At 34.4% G+C, this 21,617-nt stretch overlaps 1 protein-coding gene across 1 annotated transcript; it reads right to left on the reverse strand.

Annotated features, from left to right (window-relative positions):
- LOC109237597 (probable methyltransferase PMT13) lies at positions 13,572 to 20,932 on the reverse strand. The gene is made up of 8 exons (XM_019403946.1): positions 20,487 to 20,932; positions 20,192 to 20,410; positions 19,204 to 19,407; positions 18,918 to 19,128; positions 18,569 to 18,830; positions 18,020 to 18,394; positions 17,619 to 17,714; positions 13,572 to 14,016 (listed from the first exon to the last, which is right to left on the reverse strand). The coding sequence occupies exons 1-8, from the start codon at positions 20,694 to 20,696 to the stop codon at positions 13,794 to 13,796; spliced, it is 1,800 nt and encodes a 599-aa protein (XP_019259491.1). The 5' UTR covers positions 20,697 to 20,932; the 3' UTR covers positions 13,572 to 13,793.

The raw sequence follows: 21,617 nt of genomic DNA on the forward strand, positions 1-21,617 counted from the left end.
TTTTCCACTACCAACCAAAATCGCCAAATTTCCAACTTTAGCCAATTATGCCTAATTCTACCACGGACCTCCAAATTACAATCCGGACGCGCTCCTAAGGCTAAAATCACCTAACGGAGATAACGAAACCATCAGAATTCACATCCGAGATTGTTTATACATAAGTCAATATCCGGTTAACTTTCCAAACTTAAGCCTTCACAAAAGAGACTAAGTGTCTTAAATCCTCTTTGAATCCACTCTAAACCCGAACCAACTGTCCCAATATATCATACTACAGGTGAAGGACACAAAAAGAGGCAGAAATGGGGAAACGGGGCTATAACTCTCGAAACGACCGGCCGAACCGTTACAATAGTATTGTTGAGGAAGGCCAACTTTACAAGGACAAGGAGACACTAATAATTGTGTTGAAAAACTATGCTATTCGGAAAAAAAATTCAGATTAAGGTCGATCGTTCAGGTCCATCAAGGTATGTATACATATCTAACGTTAATAATTGTATACAATCGTGAATTTTTTATATTAATGATGCACGATAGTTTATCTGAATTTATTTACAATTGTATAAATTTGATGTTGTTAGATACTGTATGGTATGTGTCAATGACCGTTGTGCGTGATTTTTCAAGTCTTCATCTCTATACAAGTCGGAAAAAAATTGGATTAGAAAATTCAATAAGGTCACACATGTTCGACGAAGGATAGATTGTGTACACAATATGTAGCTACTGCTCCTGTAATTGGAAGAATTATCTGTGATAAATATGTAGATCCTAAAACAGTACACACTGCAAATGACATAATGAAAGACGTGAAAAATATTATGGTATTGACTTAAGCTACTGGAAGGCAAAAGATCAAAGCAAAAGGCACTTAAGTTTTTTAGAGGAGGCCCAAGTGAGTCGTATGCAAAGTTGTCGAGCTACTTATATATATTGATGCATTCCAACCCTGGGTCGGTTGTTAGTTTGAGAAAATCGGATGAAGGACACTTCATGTATGCTTTTGTCGCATTATATGCATCAATTAAGGGATGTGAGTTTTGCAAACCTATTGTTGTGGTTGATGGAAGCTTCCTTAAAGCAACATACAGAGGGACGTTACTCACAGCTTGCTCGCGAGATGGTAGAGGTTTGTTTTAGAAAAACTCTACTGTATTTCATTATTCATATTCATGTATATCCATGTATCTCATTGTATATCAGAGTATACTTATATGTATATATGTTTATCTTATGTGTATATCCATTTATACTTATATCTTACTTTTATATTTATGCATATCGATTACACATCCATAGGTATTTCATCTCCCCCCCCCCCCCCGCCAACCCCCACAATCCACCGCATGTATGTTACTGTAAAATATTGCATACTGATGTGTACATATACAAGACACTGAATAAATAGTATATATTTATAATAAAAACTTTGTTTAATACCTATGATTAATATTTTGTAAACAGGCAAGATTCTACCACTTGCATATGCAATCGATGCCTCATGGGGGTGATTCTTCGAAAGGTTCAAAGAAGCGTTTGGTGACAGAGATGACATGTGCAATGTATCGAACATGAATGAGAGCATAGCGAAGGCAGCCTCAGTAGTGTATCCACAAGTTTCTCATTGTGTTTGTATATGTCATCTATGGAATAACATAAAAGACATATATAAGAGGAGCCAAGAAGAGCTAAGAGATATATTTTTTGCTACGGTATGAGCATATACCATTCAAGAGTTTAATCATCATATGACAGAGATGGAACAAATAGATGGAAGAGTGAAGGATTACTTATTTGATATTGGGTATCACAGGTGGTGTAGAAAGCATGCAAAAGTCAACAGAACATGACAATGACTTCCAATATTGTAGAGTCATTAAATTCAGCAACTAAGGATACGAGAGATCTTCCTGTACAACGATTACCAGAAGAAATTCGAATGTTGATCAAGAGGTGGAACTACATAAATCGAAACACTGCTCGTATTCTGCACTCTGCAATGCAAGTGGTAAACCACCAAACCTATGAAACTTCTTTACGAATCTAAACGTATTTCTCACCGAACCAATCAAAGCTTTAAATACAACATTCCCCTATAAAAACTGCTCGTATTCCCTACTCTCAATCAAATAAAAATCTCGATTACTTACAAAGAATATTTTACTAATTGTGGAAAATAAGAAGGTGTATATGAAGTACAATAACGAAATCTATAGAGCATCATTATCGGACTGCCATCTTTTTGCCATAAAACAATCAATAAGGTCGTCCTTTGATACTGTATCACGATTGGGAAAGTAGGCATCCTTGATCCTATTTGATCCACTATAAGTTCCCTCATCATTGACCTCGCCACCACACCTTAGTCCAGATATAATGGCAAATTCTCTAATCCCAAAATACAGGGTAGTATGATTGATCTTGACGTAAAACTCATTATCACTATCTTGAAACAGCTCCTTTGACATTAAGAACCATATGACTTGATTCTGAACAATAACAGGAGGCAAATCGAGGAAAAAGCTGAAACAAGTTTTCCTAAATATTTGAATCTGCTCATCAGTCAATTTCGACTTTAGCTCATCAACAACCTTAATATTGGTATGTGAGCTCCAACGAGAAGTCGATAATTTTGTATCCAATGCGACATAAAAATCCCATTTCTACATTAAAAAAATTTGTTAATTATACTATACCATATATGTAGAAAGTGAACATCATTAACTTCTCAGCAACTGCACATCTTCAAAAAGAATAGTTCAATACCGTTTCAAAACTCAAAGTTTCTACATTTTAACAGAATTCAAATACAAAAGAAAAGATACTAATACTAAATAAAAAAGGATAACGAAAAAAGATGTAGTCAAGTATGGGGATTTCAATCACTACACAAATGTCCTGTGTTAAACATGAACGGGAAAAAGGAAAGTTTAGTGTTAAAATTCACTCTAAACAAGGTGGGCAATATAAACAGATAATTTGCCAATTCCTAGACAACGATATAGAGTTAAAACACACCCAAAGTCATTATATAAACACGATATTAAGCTAACTATGCGAAAGACGTAACATTCACTCAAGCACTAATAAGGGAAATCAAAATTTTCTATCCTTACTGAAAATTCAAAGGAATTAACAAGAACTGGTAGAAAAAAAAAGGTGCCCAACCTTTTATTTCAACTTCTATATTCACATAACATCTAAGTATACATTAAGCAAGGATGTCAATGCTCAAATACGCTTTGCATGAAACCACAACTTTAGCTGATAACATTATTTAAGCAGTAGACATGATCTCGGCCTAATTGTTCAAGCAACACCCAACAAAGAAAAGAACTATAGTTAACACTATGTAAAGGATAATTCAGATATAATACATTAAATCAGTTGAGATTAAAAAATACTTCAAAGGATGTTTATCACATTCAACTTCGTGCTAACGCGCTTTCTCTTTTTAGGTTTAACAACAACATTTTGTTGTATAACGGACGCATTTGCTATTTTGTTCCTTTTTCTTTTGTATACATTGCATCAACCCATTTTTTTCCTTGATTGTCCTTTCGAACGACTATTGCATGTGGTGAATTCGACCCCTTAAACACCGTAACTTCGAAATCAGAGTCATAATCAACATGAAGAGATGAAGATTTTACCACTATTGCTTTAGATTTTGATTTCTTAGAGGTTGAATTTTTGCCCATCTTTCAACTTGGAAAGAATGCTGATATTCTCGTTGAAATTTCTACAAAAGACTCTTGATTTAGAGAAATAGTTGAGAAAAAGATTAAGAAGAAACCAAAAATATAGAGATTTGGGGGATTTGAAAAATCTGAAATTTGTGGAAGATAGAGAAGAATAACGTTAAAGAAGGAGAGAGGGGGATGTGCTGAACGTTACTTTTGATTTTAAATAAAAATAAATTTGGTTATAATATACCAATTAAAAGAAAGAAAAACTTAAAGTTAGGCGATAGGATGCCAATATCTAAAACTAGGGCTTTTATTTTATACTAATTCTCTTAATAGGTTGTTATACCATGCGATTCTTTTACGATTTTTTTTTTATTTTTAGTCCGCGCCAGAAACTATCCTTTTATTTGGGATGATAAAAGTGTTTGGGCCGAATGGCAGGTGTGTTTTCGGTTTGGGCCTTTTTTACTAATCCTTTGTTCTCTATTTTAATTTAAATTTTCTAATTACAATATCAAAAATTATAGTCATTTCTCAATGAATTTGTTTGCTTAGTATTAATTTATTATTTTCTACTGAATAAAATAATATGTGATTAGCAATAAAAGCAAATATAGAAGCATAAATAAAAAACATTATGATGCAGCAAAACCTAAAGTTGATGATGTTGATAACTCGGGAGGGGGTGGGGGTGGGGGTGGGGGTGGGGGGGAATAGACAATGGAATTTTAAAATCATTAGTGATGGTTGGTTTTGAGAGAAGAAAGGGAGAATATAAAGACTAAGTTTGAATGATTAGTTTGACTGTTTAATAAAAAGTCCGAGGGGAATGTTATCACCTTATAAAATGACTATTGGTGACAAAATTAACCTATAAAATAATTTACTCTATAGGCGCGCTAACTGATCTGGACACCACAATTATATTTAGGAAATTTTACCTCTTATAGCAAATTATTACACCATATTTATTATAAACTAAAACAATTTCAAAATATCATTACTTATAGCTACCTTTTCTATTTTATAGCAAAATAAGTATTTATTTTATACCCTACCATTAAGGCATGAAATATGCAATTATGTTCTTTCTTTCTCCCTATCGGCAAGATTCTCAATCCTCTCTCTTCTCCCTCAAACATAACACGAGCTTTTTGACATCTCAGATTCGGTTTGTAAACTTACCCAACTTCTACACTAGAAGAAAAGGTAATATTAGCGTTGATACTTTCGTGCTACGTTCTCAAATCAACATTCTCCATCAACTCACAACTAGGCGGCTCGCTGATTGCTGTCGAATAGATCTGGCCATGGCTACGCTGGAGAAGATTTGAGAGCCGGATTCTTATTCGTAGGGGTGTGCATTCGAATCGGTTTATCGATAAATCGAATCGATTATTTGTTATTGAAATCGAAATCGAAAAAATTGAAACCTTATTGAAACGATAACGATAATCATATGTACAAATCGATAATCGCTAAGTAATTATCGATAAGGGTCAAAATCGAATCGATAAATCGAATGCACACCCCTAGACTGTAGACACTTGTTAAATGAGTAATTACCTATTTGTGTAGATTAATATAACATACAGAATGTGTATATATTCCGCTACTATTTTGAAAGCGGCTATACAATATTATTTTCCCTAATCTATACCCTTTCCTTTACCCTAAGTCCCTTACCCTATTATTTCCTCTACCACATTTAAGGAATGATCATATTTAAAGATCAAGGGAATGAAGTTCAAATTAATGAAAAACGGAATTAGCCGTGATGATGTGTTTTGTTTTGTTTTGTTTTTTTTTATACTGTTGGAGTGTTGGTGGCATACATTTTATCCCTTACTTTAGTTTTGTTGCATGTTCTTGTTCACACAATTTTTATATTATAAATGGTGTTCGTCTTATTTTAGCTTCTTTATGTCCATATTAGTTAGGCGCATTTATAGCAATAAACTTTCCGTGAAATCCCGCAAATTTTCTTATTGGTGTAATCGATAACCGAGTCGATAAGCCCCCAAAATCGATAAATCAAAATCGAAAAAATCGAAACCTTATTGAAACGATAACGATAAGCATATGTACAAATCGATAATCGATAAGTAATTATCGATAAGGGTCAAAACCGAATCGATAAATCGAATGCACACCCCTACTTATTCGTCTCCATTTTTAGTTTTAGTACAATGTATATAGTATTTTGCTTGGCCGAAAAACGTCATCTCCAGCGAACTTTCTTCTCTTATTTGCTATTTAGTCACATACAATGATACAAAAATATTGTATTCTGTACGAATACACTTAAATATATTGTATTTTTGTATAAATACATTTTTATTTTTTTGCATGTATTTATGTATAGGTCTGTATTTTTTGAATACAACCAAATATCACTGTGTTTTGTGATTTTTTGTTGTTTGAATACAGTCAAATTGAATATGATAAATTGAATACAATGCATAATAGTAAATAATGAAAATCGGTGAATTGAATACAATGTATACAGTGGAATTGAATAGAACGGTATACACCCTATTTCTTGATTACCTCACTGTATTTATAAATACAATCGCACGAATACACAGAATACATCAAAGTAGCAGCGAAATTTATGTAGAATTGATCTTGTTGAGCTAATTTAGGAGTGATACACACTAATTGATCCTCTTTTCGTTATTAAACAACTGGATTTTCCTATTTTTAGGTGAATTTCGCTACTGTATTTACGATTACAGTAGCGTGAATACAGCGAATACAATCGCACTACTGGACTCCCCTATTTTTAGGCGAATTCTGCTACTGTATTCATGAATACAGTAGCACGAATACATCGAATACAGTTGCACAGTTGGAGTCCCTTATTTTTTGGGCGACCTTCGCTACCGTATTCATGAATACAACGAATACGGTCGCGTAACAACTAAATAGTAACTATAAGAAGTAATTATGTATGTGATAGCTATAGGTAGTTAATATCCACCAAAACAATAGTGGTTTCTGAAAATTCCTCTTATATTTACCCAATCATCCAAGTTGGACCGGTTGAGTTGGGCACAATTTCATGAATGGTCAATGTTAAAATAGCACGTGCTAGGCAGTTTTTGAACCGGTAATTGAAAAATAGACAGCGTTTGCAAAGTCATTGAAAAATAGCCACTATTTTGCTGCAACATGGAAAGTTTCGGCATAATATACTGGAGATTGGAGCACCTGTGTATGAACTTTATGAAATTCCAGCATGTTATGCTGGAAGTTCACATGTAAAAAATTCGAACTCCAGCATATTATGCGGGAATATTTTCTGGATTTTGAACAGTATTTTTGTTCAGATTTATATATCTTTACATGAAAAATGGCTAAATTTCAATTACTTTTGAAACCGTGAATATTTTTCAATTACCACTTGTAAATCTAGCTATATTTGAATTTCACCCAAGGTCAATGGGTCCAACCCAAATCGGTCCATTTAAAAGTTCAGCTAATTAAACGCAGAGGTCTGTTGAGGATTGAAGCATAATTCCCCTTGTACAAAATAACCTCCATTGCTATCTTAACAGTAATTACGACGTACCGTTTTTTACTATTTGAGTTTGAGACACTAGAAAGACATTTCATAGATGTATTAACGAGAAATGGTGATGCCAATGGTCTTCTTTTGCTAAATTCTATCTTTAGTTGCAAGTTGGATGTCTTTGACATTGAAAAAGTAGAAGAAAAGGTACCCTGGGGGCCGGCCATAGTGGAGGAATAAGCAGTGAAGCCGCCATTCCTGCCATATTTGAAGCCTCATAAATGAGTAAGCTAATTAAGTCATATCGCTATCACTAACTTATTAAGTAGTAGCATTTACTAACTAAACTGGGCAATTCTTAGGTCCAAGCATCGTTAAAATGCGGTTTATATATATACCGTCAGTGTAAAAAAATATATATATATATATATTAGCATGATTTAGATATATACAGTGTATGATTGTATGTGTGTGTATGTATATTGTATAAGTTGTAGTTTTGTATAAACACGTGTATAGTTCGAGAAGAAAGTGAATAGACTTGATATAGGTGTGAACCTAGATCAATCTATGGTCCTAGCCCGTGTTAAATGTCAATAGGAGTCCAGGACCATATTATCAATTTTTTTCTTTTGCTTTTAGAGGAAGAAAGTGTCAAAGATTAAATGCAAACTATGCAATTGAGGGAAATTAGTACCTATATAATGAGCCCCAGAACATTTATGTTTGAACCTGACACTTTGCTATAATTTAGCGCACATAAACCGAACATCATAATCTTGGATAAGTTTAATTAGGATGGGTAGCTTCCCACCCTTTAAAGATAAAGCATTAATAAATTGAGATTGGAAACTATATGAAGTAGCAATTTACTTAAGATGGAGAGTAATAATCATGACTCATGGGGGAAACTTGTAGGGAGAACAAAATACAGAAATAATTGGTGTGTATTACTTGCAACATTTTGATTATATACTTCTTATTCCAAGATTTCGTTTTGCATGGATAATCCAAAATAATGTCTTTTTTACATTCCCTATGTAATATGTATTTTAGTCGCGATATAATAAGGCGTATTATCAATTTTAATTAACCTGCGTCAAAAGTTTTTTATATTCGGTAACCGAAAAAAAGTATAAAATTTGTATTTTTTATATAACATACAGAATGTATATATACAAAAAATTTATATTTTCTGCTATTATTTTGAGAGCGACTATACAATATCATTTTCATGTAATAACTTTGACAAAATCTCCTATTTTATGTATCAATTTACTTATCCACTACCTAGAAAGTACATATAGACCAACTCTTTATGTGGACTTGACTATGGGACTTTAAATTAGAGAAAATCTCACTTTATACCCATTAATTCCAAACTTTTTACCCTTTAATGTCCGGGCCCAAATTATTTACTACTCCTACCCATGCGGCCCAAACTATTTACCTGGTTATTCATTTATTCTATTAAAATAGCTCTTCTTTCTACACTGAGAATTTGGACGAGGGCACAACTTTAGGTTACCCCTAGTAGGTAGTTGATGACTCTATAGGAGCAGAGAAATTTGGGTGAAGACCCAATATTAAAGAAGGCTTGGTCTTAATTTTAGTAACTCTAGATCCTTGAATTATTTTTTTGTTTGCTACTTCTTGACTTACTTGTAATTTGTTCTTACAAAATTGTTCTTCCATTTCCCTTATATCCTTCTTCAAAAAGAAATTAGATCTGATTATCTGAGAAGTTGACCTCTGGCTAGATTTAATTCTGATCCACTTTTTCTTTATTGTTCTTTCCCTAGCTCTTGCTCTTGCCTTGGCTTAAAATTTTTATTTTGAAGATTTCTCGTTTGATTCAAAGTGAGTGCTATTAAATATTGCTTATAATACCTTCTAGAAGTTCATACTGGAATTTGATAGCATTTGGAGCTGATTTGAGGTGATTGAGTTGGAAATTTCAGTTGAAAATCGAAAAAGAACACAACTACCCAATAGTATACTGCTACGGTATATAATATGTTGTAGGAGTATATAGCTATACTGCAATAATATACTATTATAGTTTACAATATACTACAACGGTATATTGTAATAATCGAAGAAGAACACAGTTACCTAACAGTATACCGCTACAGTATACAATATACTATAGGAGTATATATTTATACTGCAACAGTATACTATTATAGTATACAATATATTGTTATATTATACTGTAATAATATGCCATATACTGTAACTGTATGCTGTAATAATATACAATATACTATAATAGTATACTTATTACCCGTAAATTCACTTGTCTTTTCTCTTTTAATTTGCTTTAAGCTTTTACCTAGCGTGAGGGGCAAATTGAAAATGCAAAATAAAATAAAATATCATAGTATGCTATATAATGTAACGGTATACTCTTACAATTAGATCCTTTTAGAATTTTTTGAAATTTTTATTGACAACTGATATTATTTCAGTTTAATAATTGAATTAAAATTTTATTAGCTCTTTGCATACAATTGTATACCCTGTTGGTATAGCTATGTACTATACTGGTATCATATGTTAGTTAATATTTTTTGGTTGTATTAGCTACATTTAATTGGTACACAATTTGATTTTTCTTTAGTAAAAATTAAAAAAAAAGAATAATAAAAAATAGTGAAAACAGTAAATGAAATTAGATTTTGAAGAGAAAAAGAATATAAAAAAAAGAAGTTAAATGAAATTAGAAAAGGAAACAAGAAAAAAATAAGAAGAAAACGAGAAAAAAGAAAAGGAGAAAAGAAAAAAAAAAAAAAAAAAGCATAAAAATAAAAAAGAATTGGAGAATAAGGAAAAAATTCCCCACAAAAATTACTATGGGTAGGAAATATAATTAGTTTATGCGTAGAAAAACAAATGGTAGATAAGGGTAAATAGTTTTGTTTTTGTGGGTAACTGTGTCAAAACCCCATAAACAAATGGGCAGACAAGAGTAAATAGTTTTGTTTTTGTAGGTAACTATGTCAAACCCCAAAAACAAATGGATATACAAGGGTAAATAATTTTGTTTTTGTGGGTAACTGTGTCAAAACCCCTTTAAATTAACAACTAATAAAAGGTCGAACAGATAGACCCATTCTCACCAAATGAAGACAATACACTGTTTCAACGATGTAAAACCCTGTCCTACACCTAGTGTTTGAACAGTAATATTGTGGTGATTAATAATACACGTTGTAACTAGGCCCTATTTAATTGCTTAATTGTCTCATGATGGAAGATTTTTCCAAAAATTTGATGGAAGATTTTTATTGCCCGTTTGGACATAAAATTTGATGGAAGATTTTTTCATTTTTTTTTTTTTTGAAATCAGCGTTTGTTCATAAATTTTTCAATTTTTACTTGAAAATGTATTTTGGAAATTTTCGAAATTTTGAAAAACTGCAAAAAGCTATTTTTCAAAATTTTCACTCAAATCACTCACAAAACTTCAAAAACAACCCAAACTGAAATTTATGTCCAAACACAACTCTAAATTTCACCATTTTCACTCGAAAAAAATTTTCACAATGTTTTCGAATTTTACGATTCTTATGTCCAAACGCCTACTTAGTTTCCACTAACACTTTAAAGTTTAATTCTCACTCTTTGTGAACACTAGTTTTGACTCTCTTCATGTATATACTGTTGTCGAACTTTTAATTCTACTTCTTTCACTAGAAAACAATAAACACTTAAACCAAACAATTATACAAAATGGAATTTCTTAAAATATATACATTAAACGTGGATTTCCATTGCATTTCTTTGTATTTCTGACAATATGTTTTTTGTCTTTTTGTAGGGAAATTGTTGAAGATTAGTTAGGACTTAGGACCTGCTTCCTAACTTAGGGTTGTTGAAGTGTGGACTAGTAGTTCAGATCTTGAAAAGTCTCTTAATTCTTTTTTGCCCTTTTGGTATTACTTTTTCCGTTTTAATTTAGATGAGTTAGTGTAACTCGGTACGGAGTTTAAAAAAAAAAGACTTTTGAAACGCGTGGTCTTAAAAACTTAAGGGGTAAAAGCTTTATGGGCCATGATAGTTTTGTGGTTATAAAAACTTCTAATTAAGGATAAAATAAGTAAAATGAAGAGTTTAAAGTTAAATTATTTCTAAATATAGAAATGTGTCATTTATTTTGGGACAAACTAAAAAGGATAGTACCACGGAGAGAGTACTAATTTGGGCAAGTATGGATCCTTGTATTTCTCTGTAATTTTAATTTCCCACTTCTCTAAACACTTCTACATTTATGGAATATGTTTGGTATGTAGGAAGTCCATGAAAATGTTTCACATGATGATGTTATTTTTTAGTTTTTGGTTACTATGAAGAGTATCTTTCCATCAAAAAGGGAAATATGACACACTTATGGACACAAGTCATTTTCTTTAAAACAATTACTCCCATTATTAATCTTTAATATATATTTTTTTAAGATTTTTTTTTTCCACCGATCAATCAAACACTATTTTCAATGAAAACAACATTATCTTGGAAAAACATGTTTCATGAAAATTGACGTGACAAACACACTAAATTGTGTTCACATAAAAAGTACAGCATATACGTCAGAGTCAAGTTCAACTCTATACCCCGTGTTCATCATTCACATTATATTGTATGAATAAAGTGTTTAAAATTAGATTCTAATTAATTATTTCATTTTTAGGGGTGCTTTGGACGTCACTATAGAGCAAATTTTCCCTAAAAAGAAAAACTAAAAAATAGCAAAGCAAAAAAATCCCATCATAAATGAAGCCAATTTAAATTGGAGGCCAATGGGAAATTCTGCTGGAGCTTTAGGAGCAAACAGAATGCATGAGTCTCCCCCGTGATAGCAAAACTTTTAGGGACCACTCTTCAAAGGCTCCATTTCAATCCCTTTTTGCTTGGTGCCAGCCAAAAATTTGGTTAAATCACATGTATAGCAGCTATTATCACCTTTTTTTTGACTGCCCATTAATTTTCTTAGCATAAAAAAGTTGCCTTTGCCTAATCTTTGGATGAGAGGTAGTCGAGGTGCCTGCAAATTAACCAAGGTAGCAGTTACCCGGTGAATTAATTGAGCTACGTGCAAAGCGCTATAGGAAGAAACAGTCACTTTTGTGCACCAAATTCTGCATGCACTTCATTAGAACAACTCAACATTAGTCGACATATTTTCTGCTTTCTATTTGAATTTTCAGGTTTCTTTCAGTTGGTTACAGTAAAAGCAGCAAACATGACATATTGGCTCCTAAACAAGAACTGCAAATAATGACAGTGCAGGTTGACAATAAATTTTTAATCAGGCAAGAGCCTAATAAAGACTATTCATTCATGTGAAGAGCAAAGCGCATAGTAGGTGGCCGTGTTTTGTTGGAATAGCAGTCCAAGAAGCATGTCTAATTCAGGTGAATTTGCAGAAAAGGGCCCTCACTCAGTATGTACAGCAGATGTTTTATATGTCTGAAAAGTAAGCTCAAGATATGAACACCCCTCCCCCCCCCCCCCCCCCCAAACCTTTTTTAATGATAACCATGGTATCCGGCCAGTCAACTAATTCCACAGGTTACTTGCCACCTCCCACCGGTATACCACTTATTTTTGCACAGCCATGCGTAACCTTATGTACCGTGAAGGAATTGCTTCCTGCATTTTTGGTTAAATTGCTAAATATATGATGTGGATATTTTATTAGATTTTTCAGCTACCTGTACTTGTAAAGGAGCTAACCTTTGCTCCTGTGCACCTATTTTGGTGTTTATTAATAAAATACCTTACTTATCAGGGAAGGAAAAACCTAGTGATAGAACACACTGATGTTCAAGGTTTAACAGCATGACCTAATATCGCAGAATAGGAACAAACATACTGAGAACTCTTCCAAAATGACTACCTTAAAACATTAGGTTTTACGGAGGAATGTCAGAACGAAAATAATCTGGAAATGTAAGTACATATGCAAGGGAAAGTGCTGAATGCGATGTAAAACGAAAAAATAAAACTGAAAACAGGAAATGGAAGGATTGAACATAGTCAAGGGAAAAAATGAGAAGCCAATGTCATGGCCCCAAAAATTCTGGAAGTATGATACAGCAGCGAGTACATAACATGCAGTTTTTGCGAACACCACGTCCACGAGTCTGGTATACAAAAATAGCTGCGCCTAGCTAGTCTTGTTCGAAAATATTGAACAAGCTCCATATCCCTCGGAAAATATTTTCCGTGAAGTTCAACTTTTATGTTCAAACTGATTCATGCTTTGAGGCTTGAGCTAAGCAAATCCCAATTCCACCCCCACCCCATCCCAACCCAACAACAAAAAATAATAATAATTCTACCAATACTCTTCAAGCTAAAAAAAGAAAATCATTTCATCATTTAACTGAATCTAATAGAAGAGTTCGTAACAGTATGCTATAATTTTTTTTACAGTTTTCTACATAAGCTAGATCGAAAGAAGAGATGGAGCAAAAAGTAGACTACTTGCATAACTTGAAACATGCCAATTGGCCATAGTAATGAGACAATAAGGAAAAATGGAGATATACCTAAAAGTACAAAAACAAAAGGATCAATCAGTGGGATGCAGAAGGTAGCTTCCAAAAATTCTTGGTGGCTACCAGGATTTTCTCCCTCACATGTGATTCAGGTTCTTTCTCATGAATTCTTGCCGTCCATCTTACAGCAGGAGCAATTCGGTCTACTTTGTCTATCACTTCAGGAGAGTCCCGAATTATGACAGTTCCTTCAGGCCGAAGCATTCTATCAATTTCTACCATCAAATCCACAAGGCTACACCTGAAAGAATGTACAAATGGTTCAATCATTATACATCAGAAAGGATTGGTCCAATATTTTCACCAAATATGCTGTATCAGACACACCTATCACTGTTAAATATATCACAGCATCGCATCTCTTTCTTTGGTATATCAGTTCTGTTATCTATTTCAGGAATGAGAGGGCAGGGGCAGAATATTCCCTATAAACAACTCTTAACACTCAATGTAACTTGTAGAGAAATGCATGGTCAATTACAATCTTTAGATTGCACAGCGCATCTCTTTTTAACTTCCTGCATGCTAAATGACCCTTAGGGATAAGAAGGCATTTCTATTTAACCTTTTTTTAAGAAACTTCTATGCTACAAACTGGAAAGGTAATAAGTTTACTGCATCATTTCCATGCTGTATCATCTCTATGCAGATCAATTATATCTTAGATGCTAGGAGCAGCTTAAAATACTTATCTTTTTTTTTTAATCAAGCAAATAAAATTTCATTAATGATTGGGCAAAGACAAAAGCGACCCAACGCAAGATCAAGTAAATAAAATGTCAAACTTGATCAACAGATAGCATTAATGTTCAACCTTGATAAGTTATTCAAGGACAAAAAGCTAACTACTATTAAGGTTGTCTGAAAGTCCAAAGACACCATTGAAGAAGGATTTATCTTTAAGAAAGTAAATGGAGTGTATATTCCAAAGGAAAAATGCTCTGCTCTTGAGTTGAAGTTTGATCAAAGATATCACAAGTTTTTGCCTGTTAGTTTTACCAGGGAGACTACAACATCCATTGGTTGATGTCAGACATGGTCGATAATGAGCTATAATCCACAAGTTAAACTTAGATTAAGGTCATTTTCAAAATCTCATTAAGTGTAAATGGTAAAAGCATAATTCCTCACTGTTATCACCTAGATGTGAAATGGTTGCTAAACTTTATGTCAAATGTTGATCCAGTAACACCAGAAATTCAATGTCTACATGCAAATAGCTATAAAGCTTCATTAGCACCTACGAGTATGACCTAGTGGTCAATGAAGCTTAGAACGGACCATGGGAGACTAGGGTCCAAATCCTAGTAGAGGCAAAAAAATTTAGGTGATTTCTTCCAATCTCTCTAACCGTTGATGGACAAATTTACCAGATACCTATACTGGTGGGAGATAGCTGGTATCCAGTGGATTAGTCGAGGTGCGTCAAAGCTAACCCCGGCACTACCTTTTTAAAACAAACTATTATAGTTCATTAAAATTTGCAAATAGCTGTTGTATTATGTTGGTTCACCTGCTAAGATCATTTTTCTTTGGAAGGAAAGTAAAAGCATCTAGCAGATTGCTATTTTGTGGTGGTGTGTGTGAGGTCTTCAAGTCATATGATCATGATTTGAAGTAAGGAAAACATGAAAGTCTTGCAAATTTCAGTTTTATCATGCTGGGTGCTATGTCATCTACATAAAGTTCCCTTTTATTTGAAAATCTAAAAGTTCCAGATAAAACAATGCATGTGCACCTAAGCTGCCTTGAGAAAATAGCTGGGCTAACTGAATCCTTCTAAGTTCCTTGTGTTTATCTCCCTGATAATCTAATTTGTGACCTTTCATTGGGCGTTCTAATGTCCTTTTTTTTTGGGTTATATGATGTAAGTAAAAAAACAATCATTTGCTCGCTCCTTTTATTTTGTTTTCTTCCTTAACATTGACTTTGCAATGGCTATAGTTTATTGATTATTTTATGGGAAGTTCAAAGTGGAGAAGAGGACTACTTAATATTAGAAGTAGTAGTTAGGCAGTTAAAATAGTCTTCTATCTTTTGGATGTTTAAGATTATAGATCAATTGCTGTACTATATTGGGCTATTGGCATAATAATTAGTGCTATCCATGTTTCAGTGCTTCAATTAGAGTACATCATCTTTTTGATGTATTTGTGTTGGATCTGAAGCTACTCTTATTTTACAAGTATTTGCTCAGATGCACCAAGAAGATGCTGCTCTTACCTTCCTTTAAACATGTAGGGAGGCAAGGAAATCCACAGACATATTCAATGCACACCTACACTTCTAATTCTCAAATTATCTATTATTTCTCTTTCCATAATGTCCTAAAGATACACAGGTATTCTATTCAACGTGTCTGAAGCCACATTTTTATCGTCCTCTAGCATGTCAATGACTCTTAAGTCTTAAGCTTTCTTGGGTTTCTACGTTCTGCACTTTTTGCAATTGACCTACATCTACTCCTCGATAATTTAAGCTTTCTTTCTTCACGTGTTTTCTGTCTTCTAGCATTTCAAAGACTCCTAAGTTTTCTTGGGTTTCTAAGCTATAACCGTTGACACCTCTTCCTCCCCAATTTAATGCTGTATTTGTTTCAAATCTCCAGCCGGAAGTTGTAGCAGGAAGTATAATCAAAATATTGGTATTCAAGTCTTCAAGATTTACTTATCTTTCATAATTAAAATATTCTTTGGGAACCAAGTCGGGAACCAGCATAGGTGGTGGAGGCATCAGCATAGGTGGAAGCATTGCCAAAGATGGAGTTTTCCTTGGAGCCAGAAGGAGGTTGCAGTGTAGGTGACCACCAAACTTTGAGCAAGGTTTTGGTGTTCCCGGAATTGGGGGAAATTTTCTGTTTTGTTCCTTTTCATATTTTTCCTTAATTGGATAGAAAAAAATCGGAAAGATTGTAAGTGTTGGACATGTGGCATTTAAGTAAGGACTCGAATACAATTTTTTACTGTTCACGCGCTTGACTTTTTTGATTCCCATGGGCATGGCACATGTCGTTTTAGGGAGGTAATCATTCCACTTTTTACAAGTAGTGGCATCAAAAAGGATGCGCATGAAGAGAGTGTAAGAGGGAATTTGTTGATAAAGGGCGCGTAAGAGGGATTTACATGCAAGTTTGTGGTAAAGTGTGTATTAAGCCTATATTTAACAGTACAAGTATAATGGTATTGATCCAGCACCAGGGTTTAAATTTCGGTAGAGGGAAAACATGATTTGTTTTATCCATATAAGCATTGGTGGACAAAGTTACTCAGTACATGTGTTGTGCTGTGGGAGGTAGCTGATATTCGGTGGATTAGTCGAGGTGCACGCAAGCTAGCGCAGACACAATCAAATAAATAAATAAGTACAGTGGTATCCACACATATGATGGTCTTAACTTTAATCTTAAATATTATCACCACGGATATCCAACAAGAACAACCATGGATATCCAATATATTAGAATTTACTAGATGAAATTAATCACATATAGCCGAAAATATAGACAAATATGTGCCATTTGCAACGAAATATCATGAATAATTGATATGGAAGCATCATATGTTGAAAAACTTGATGAAACTAACTGCTTGGACTAACATAGTTTTTGTATCTCTAAAAATTACCCATTACTCAAATATCACATAAGAATGGTTTCTATCGACTATTATAGTCCAACATACTTCTTCATTTTCTTAACTAGAAAAGCTGCATTTTCTAAAAATAGGTGAGAACTCTCATATACAAGTCCAGAATTGCTAACTCAGGGAACATCATATTGGAAATATCTAATTATGGACAATCAGAGATAGAGAGCATCGAAGAATTGAGAAAGGTTAAACATACCTGGTCTTTCCAGAAACGGGATCCTTTATGAGAGATTCTATGGCTCCCACATGAATCAGATCATAAGTCCGAGGGTATGTTGAGAAAGGCTCACACCTGTGACACAGGCGGTAAATGGAGTTTATTAGTTGAAGTGAATAATCCATCTGTCCATCTTTCCCATGACTCTCTAAGTTCTCGGATTTGCAAACCATTAGTGGATGACTCTTATTGTGAGGAAAGAAACTTCCAGACATAGAGATAAGAAAGAGAAAAAGATTTGACAAAACTCGCTGTCTAGCAGGTGGGATTAAGAAAAAAAGAAAAGAAAAAAAGAGACAATGATCCAGAGTCCAGCTAACCATTTGTATAAACTTTTAAGGATGACTATCAAATATGTGATACAGAAATTCTCGACCTACCAGTCATGATAAACTCCAATAAGGCCTCTGTCAAAAATCACATCAAGTGTTAAAGGCTTATGTGCTGGAACAACATTCATCACCCAGATTGGATCTGATGATAACGCTGCAGCAAATCCTCCGAAAAATGCATTCATGTCCATGACATTGCGAACTGATGAAGTTCCTAGTTTCAAGTTCAATGAACTTTTATAGAATGCAACTCTGCGTGCCCATCTTCTTGAGTCAGCTTCAAACACATCCATTCCATTTTTAGTAACAATTGCCCTAGCTGGAGCTTTTGTCAGCCGCGCCGGCCATTTTGGAATTTTCCCAATGGCATATTCTCCTTTGACAGATAAAGTCCTACTCACACATTTTTTCAACTTGAAGTACCTGCAAATTAATTTGAGATACAAAAGTAGAGCTAGTTATTTAAAATGCTTCCACCAACAGTATGGTTGACAAGGTAAAAGCACCATAAGTTTGTTGGAGATTATAGCAAAGATGTAACTGAAGAACATGGAAGGAGAAATAAAAAAGAACAAAAGAAATGCATAAATGAATCACCATGCAGCACTTGGGTCATCCGTGTTATCGCACAGTTCAAGCCCAAATTCATTTTGATTAGGAAGACATGAATCCCCAAGAGGCTTTTTCCAGATGACAGTGTTTCCATCAACAACAATCAGCTCATAGCACAACGATCTGGCCACTGTTTGGAGATCCCCCCACTCCTTATCTTGCTTGGGCCACTGAACAGGAGGACCAGAAATAACAAGGTAGCCGCCGGGGCGGAGTAACCGGTCAACTTCGATGAAGTATGTTGCATCTGCATGGCAACAATTCTTCTGTCAGGGTCTCAGACAGCAGGTATATAAAGCATGCTGACAATGACCATCGAACTCAGAAAACTCACTATATGCAGTAAAAGGAATCAAACACCGTGAACAATGAACCAAATCAAACGAGAAGGCAGGAAAAGGAAGCCTGCGCGTCCCAAGCATCGCAACAAATGCGGGTATTCCTCGTTCCAAGGCAAACTGTATTTGTGATTTATGTGAATCTCTTGGAGCAAAAGACAGCGTCAACATGTCTTCGGCAAGTAGGTAGCCACCAAAACTGGCAACCTGCAGCAGGAACGAATGTTCAGATACCCAGGAACATTAGTACAGATTCTAAGGAACCGAGCAAGAACATCATACCCCACATCCCATATCAAGGGCAGTCCTCAAAACTCCACCAGCAATTGGAATGTACTGTTTAAGCTTCTCGATATACTGCTCTGCCCCATCAGGAAACATAGTTCCACCACCAGGGAAGATAAAATACGGCCCTTCTTTTTTCATCCATCCTTGGTGCCCTTTCCTGTCAGCTATTTTATTGTAGGGCATATTCTCATGCCATATCTGCGAAGAAAGGGAAGGTTTATTGTGACCATGATTGCAATAATTAAACACTCCAAAAAGAAGTGAAAAATGCAATTTTCAATGAATATGGAGCAAGTTATTAAGAACTGCCACCAAAAGAGGCCCACAACTACAGATGTAATGCAACAATTTAAGCCGAATCTAAAAGAAAAGAAGAACTAAATTCTTTTAACAAATTGAAAGGCTAAATTACTAAGTCAATTGCCACCAGGTCCAAGATTAGGGAAAAGCCACTATCCACGTTAATCTAAAAAGAAAAGGGATGTACAAAAGGAAACCATTACAGAATCCATCCAATGAAACTACAACAAGCAGCACTACGAGTATTCAAGCAAGATCATACATCATAAGGCACTGATGAGACTAAATCAAAAGGCAACTTAAATGTTGTTCCACGCAGCTAAATCCAGCTCATCTAGACTGAAACAAACCAATCTTGTGATATCACCACTCACTTAAAATGTTGCACACCTAACATAAATAAATAAAAGTGTCTCTTGTAACAGCTTAAACTTTTAGATTAGCTATTCACATTTCAACATGGCATAAAAACAAGCAGAGCTCCTCGGTTCGATTCTCACAGCAATCCATCAACAAACATTAAACTCAACAGTAGCGCCACGTGTTGAAGCCTAAAATGATAAATAAAAAGTCTTTATTCTACTAACAGCTTCAGACATTTCAAAACAAGCTTCTGGGCTTCAGAGGATTGATTAGCTTCAGATCAATTATAACTACTAAAGATTCATCTTTTCGTATTTACCTTGTGCAAACTGTCAGGCCAGTGAACAGAGACGCGGTAACCTTGTGGGGGTGGAATCAAACAAAGAGGGGTGTCCTTAGGCAAAGGGCAATGCCTTTCCCTATAATAATTCATCTCTCTACTCAACTGGCTATTTAATCTTGGATCCTCACAAGGCATATGATCCACATAGTCTGCTGGGCATGCATCAATACCTGTTGTCTGTCTCCCTGACTCCACCTATTAATGATCCCACAAATTATTAAAACAGATCTAATCCAAACTGAACTGAAAGTATAACTATATGAAATTGTACCTGTGCGACAAGGCGACTGCGCTGACGTGGATCCCCAGAGGCTGAACGAAGCAGAGACTGACGCCCTGAAGCAGCTAAGGAATCACCCAAAGGGGTACACAAAAGAAGGAAGAAAATTAACACTGCTGCAAAGAAAGCTGCTGATACTAAATCAAGAAGACGCCACTGTCGAACATTTCGCTTTGACGATGGTAGATTCAAGTGACCCATTTTCACTAGTAGCAGTTAATAATAGAAACCTCAAGATCCAACCGCACACACACTGACACACAGAAATTTATGCATGCGAGATGGAAATTCGAAGATCTGAAGCATATGTTGAAGTAGATTTGTACTGCTTTTTGAGGTGAGTGTTGTGCTTAAAGGAGCTCGCGGAGAGAGAGAGAGAGGATATTTTTATTCCTTTAAAATTCGGCCATTTTTTATGAGTTAAGGACTAAAGAGTAGATATGGAGATCTATGCCAAGGTATTTTCTTGGTATGTTACATTTGCCTCCCCCATAATATGTCGGTAATTGTATGTTAACTCTTGTTTAGTAGTAAGAATTCTAAAATAAATATTTATTTTTATTTGTTACTTTCACATATCAAAAGAAAAATAATTTATTTTTCTTATTTTCCTCTTAGCATTTATTACTCATTCCAAATCCATTAAAACTATACGCCAATTAATATGAATATCATAATAAATTATACACTTTATTTATTATTTATTATTTATTAGAGGATGTACAAAGTCAATAGTGGACAAGTAAAAGTGAACGGAGGGAATACTTGCTAACACTCCCATTGCAATCATATTAGGGATTGAAATTACACATTGCTTAACAAATCAAGAGAGCGTGATGGGAAAATGAGAAAAATGACTCTTGAAATGGACCACTTTAACTTGGCTATTTAAGTGGTGAGTGCTAGAACTTAAAATCAAACTAACATCTCAGCATAAACTTTAGAATTTTTACTGCATGGTTAGAAATTGCTCAACATAAAAAATAAAAAATAAAAAGTTAAGAGTCTATAAAAGTTTGAGAGTAAGTTTCTTAAGGATGAATTCGTTCAACTTCACGTCATACAAAATAAGTAACATTTTTTATAAAATGAGTGATCACCAAAGTTCACTTGGCGCGAGCC

Source organism: Nicotiana attenuata, chromosome 1 (genome assembly GCF_001879085.1).
Source record: "Nicotiana attenuata strain UT chromosome 1, NIATTr2, whole genome shotgun sequence".
NCBI lineage: Eukaryota > Viridiplantae > Streptophyta > Magnoliopsida > Solanales > Solanaceae > Nicotiana > Nicotiana attenuata.

What these genes read in the sequence shown, in the direction of transcription:
- LOC109237597 (XM_019403946.1), bottom strand. Translation starts at nt 20,696, where the DNA reads ATGGGTCACTTGAATCTACCATCGTCAAAGCGAAATGTTCGACAGTGG. An exon ending in GCAGTCGCCTTGTCGCACAG is followed by an intron (nt 20,411 to 20,486) that starts GTACAATTTCAT and finishes GATCATTAATAG; the next exon opens with GTGGAGTCAGGGAGACAGAC. An exon ending in CCCGTTTCTGGAAAGACCAG is followed by an intron (nt 14,017 to 17,618) that starts GTATGTTTAACC and finishes ACATTCTTTCAG; the next exon opens with GTGTAGCCTTGTGGATTTGA.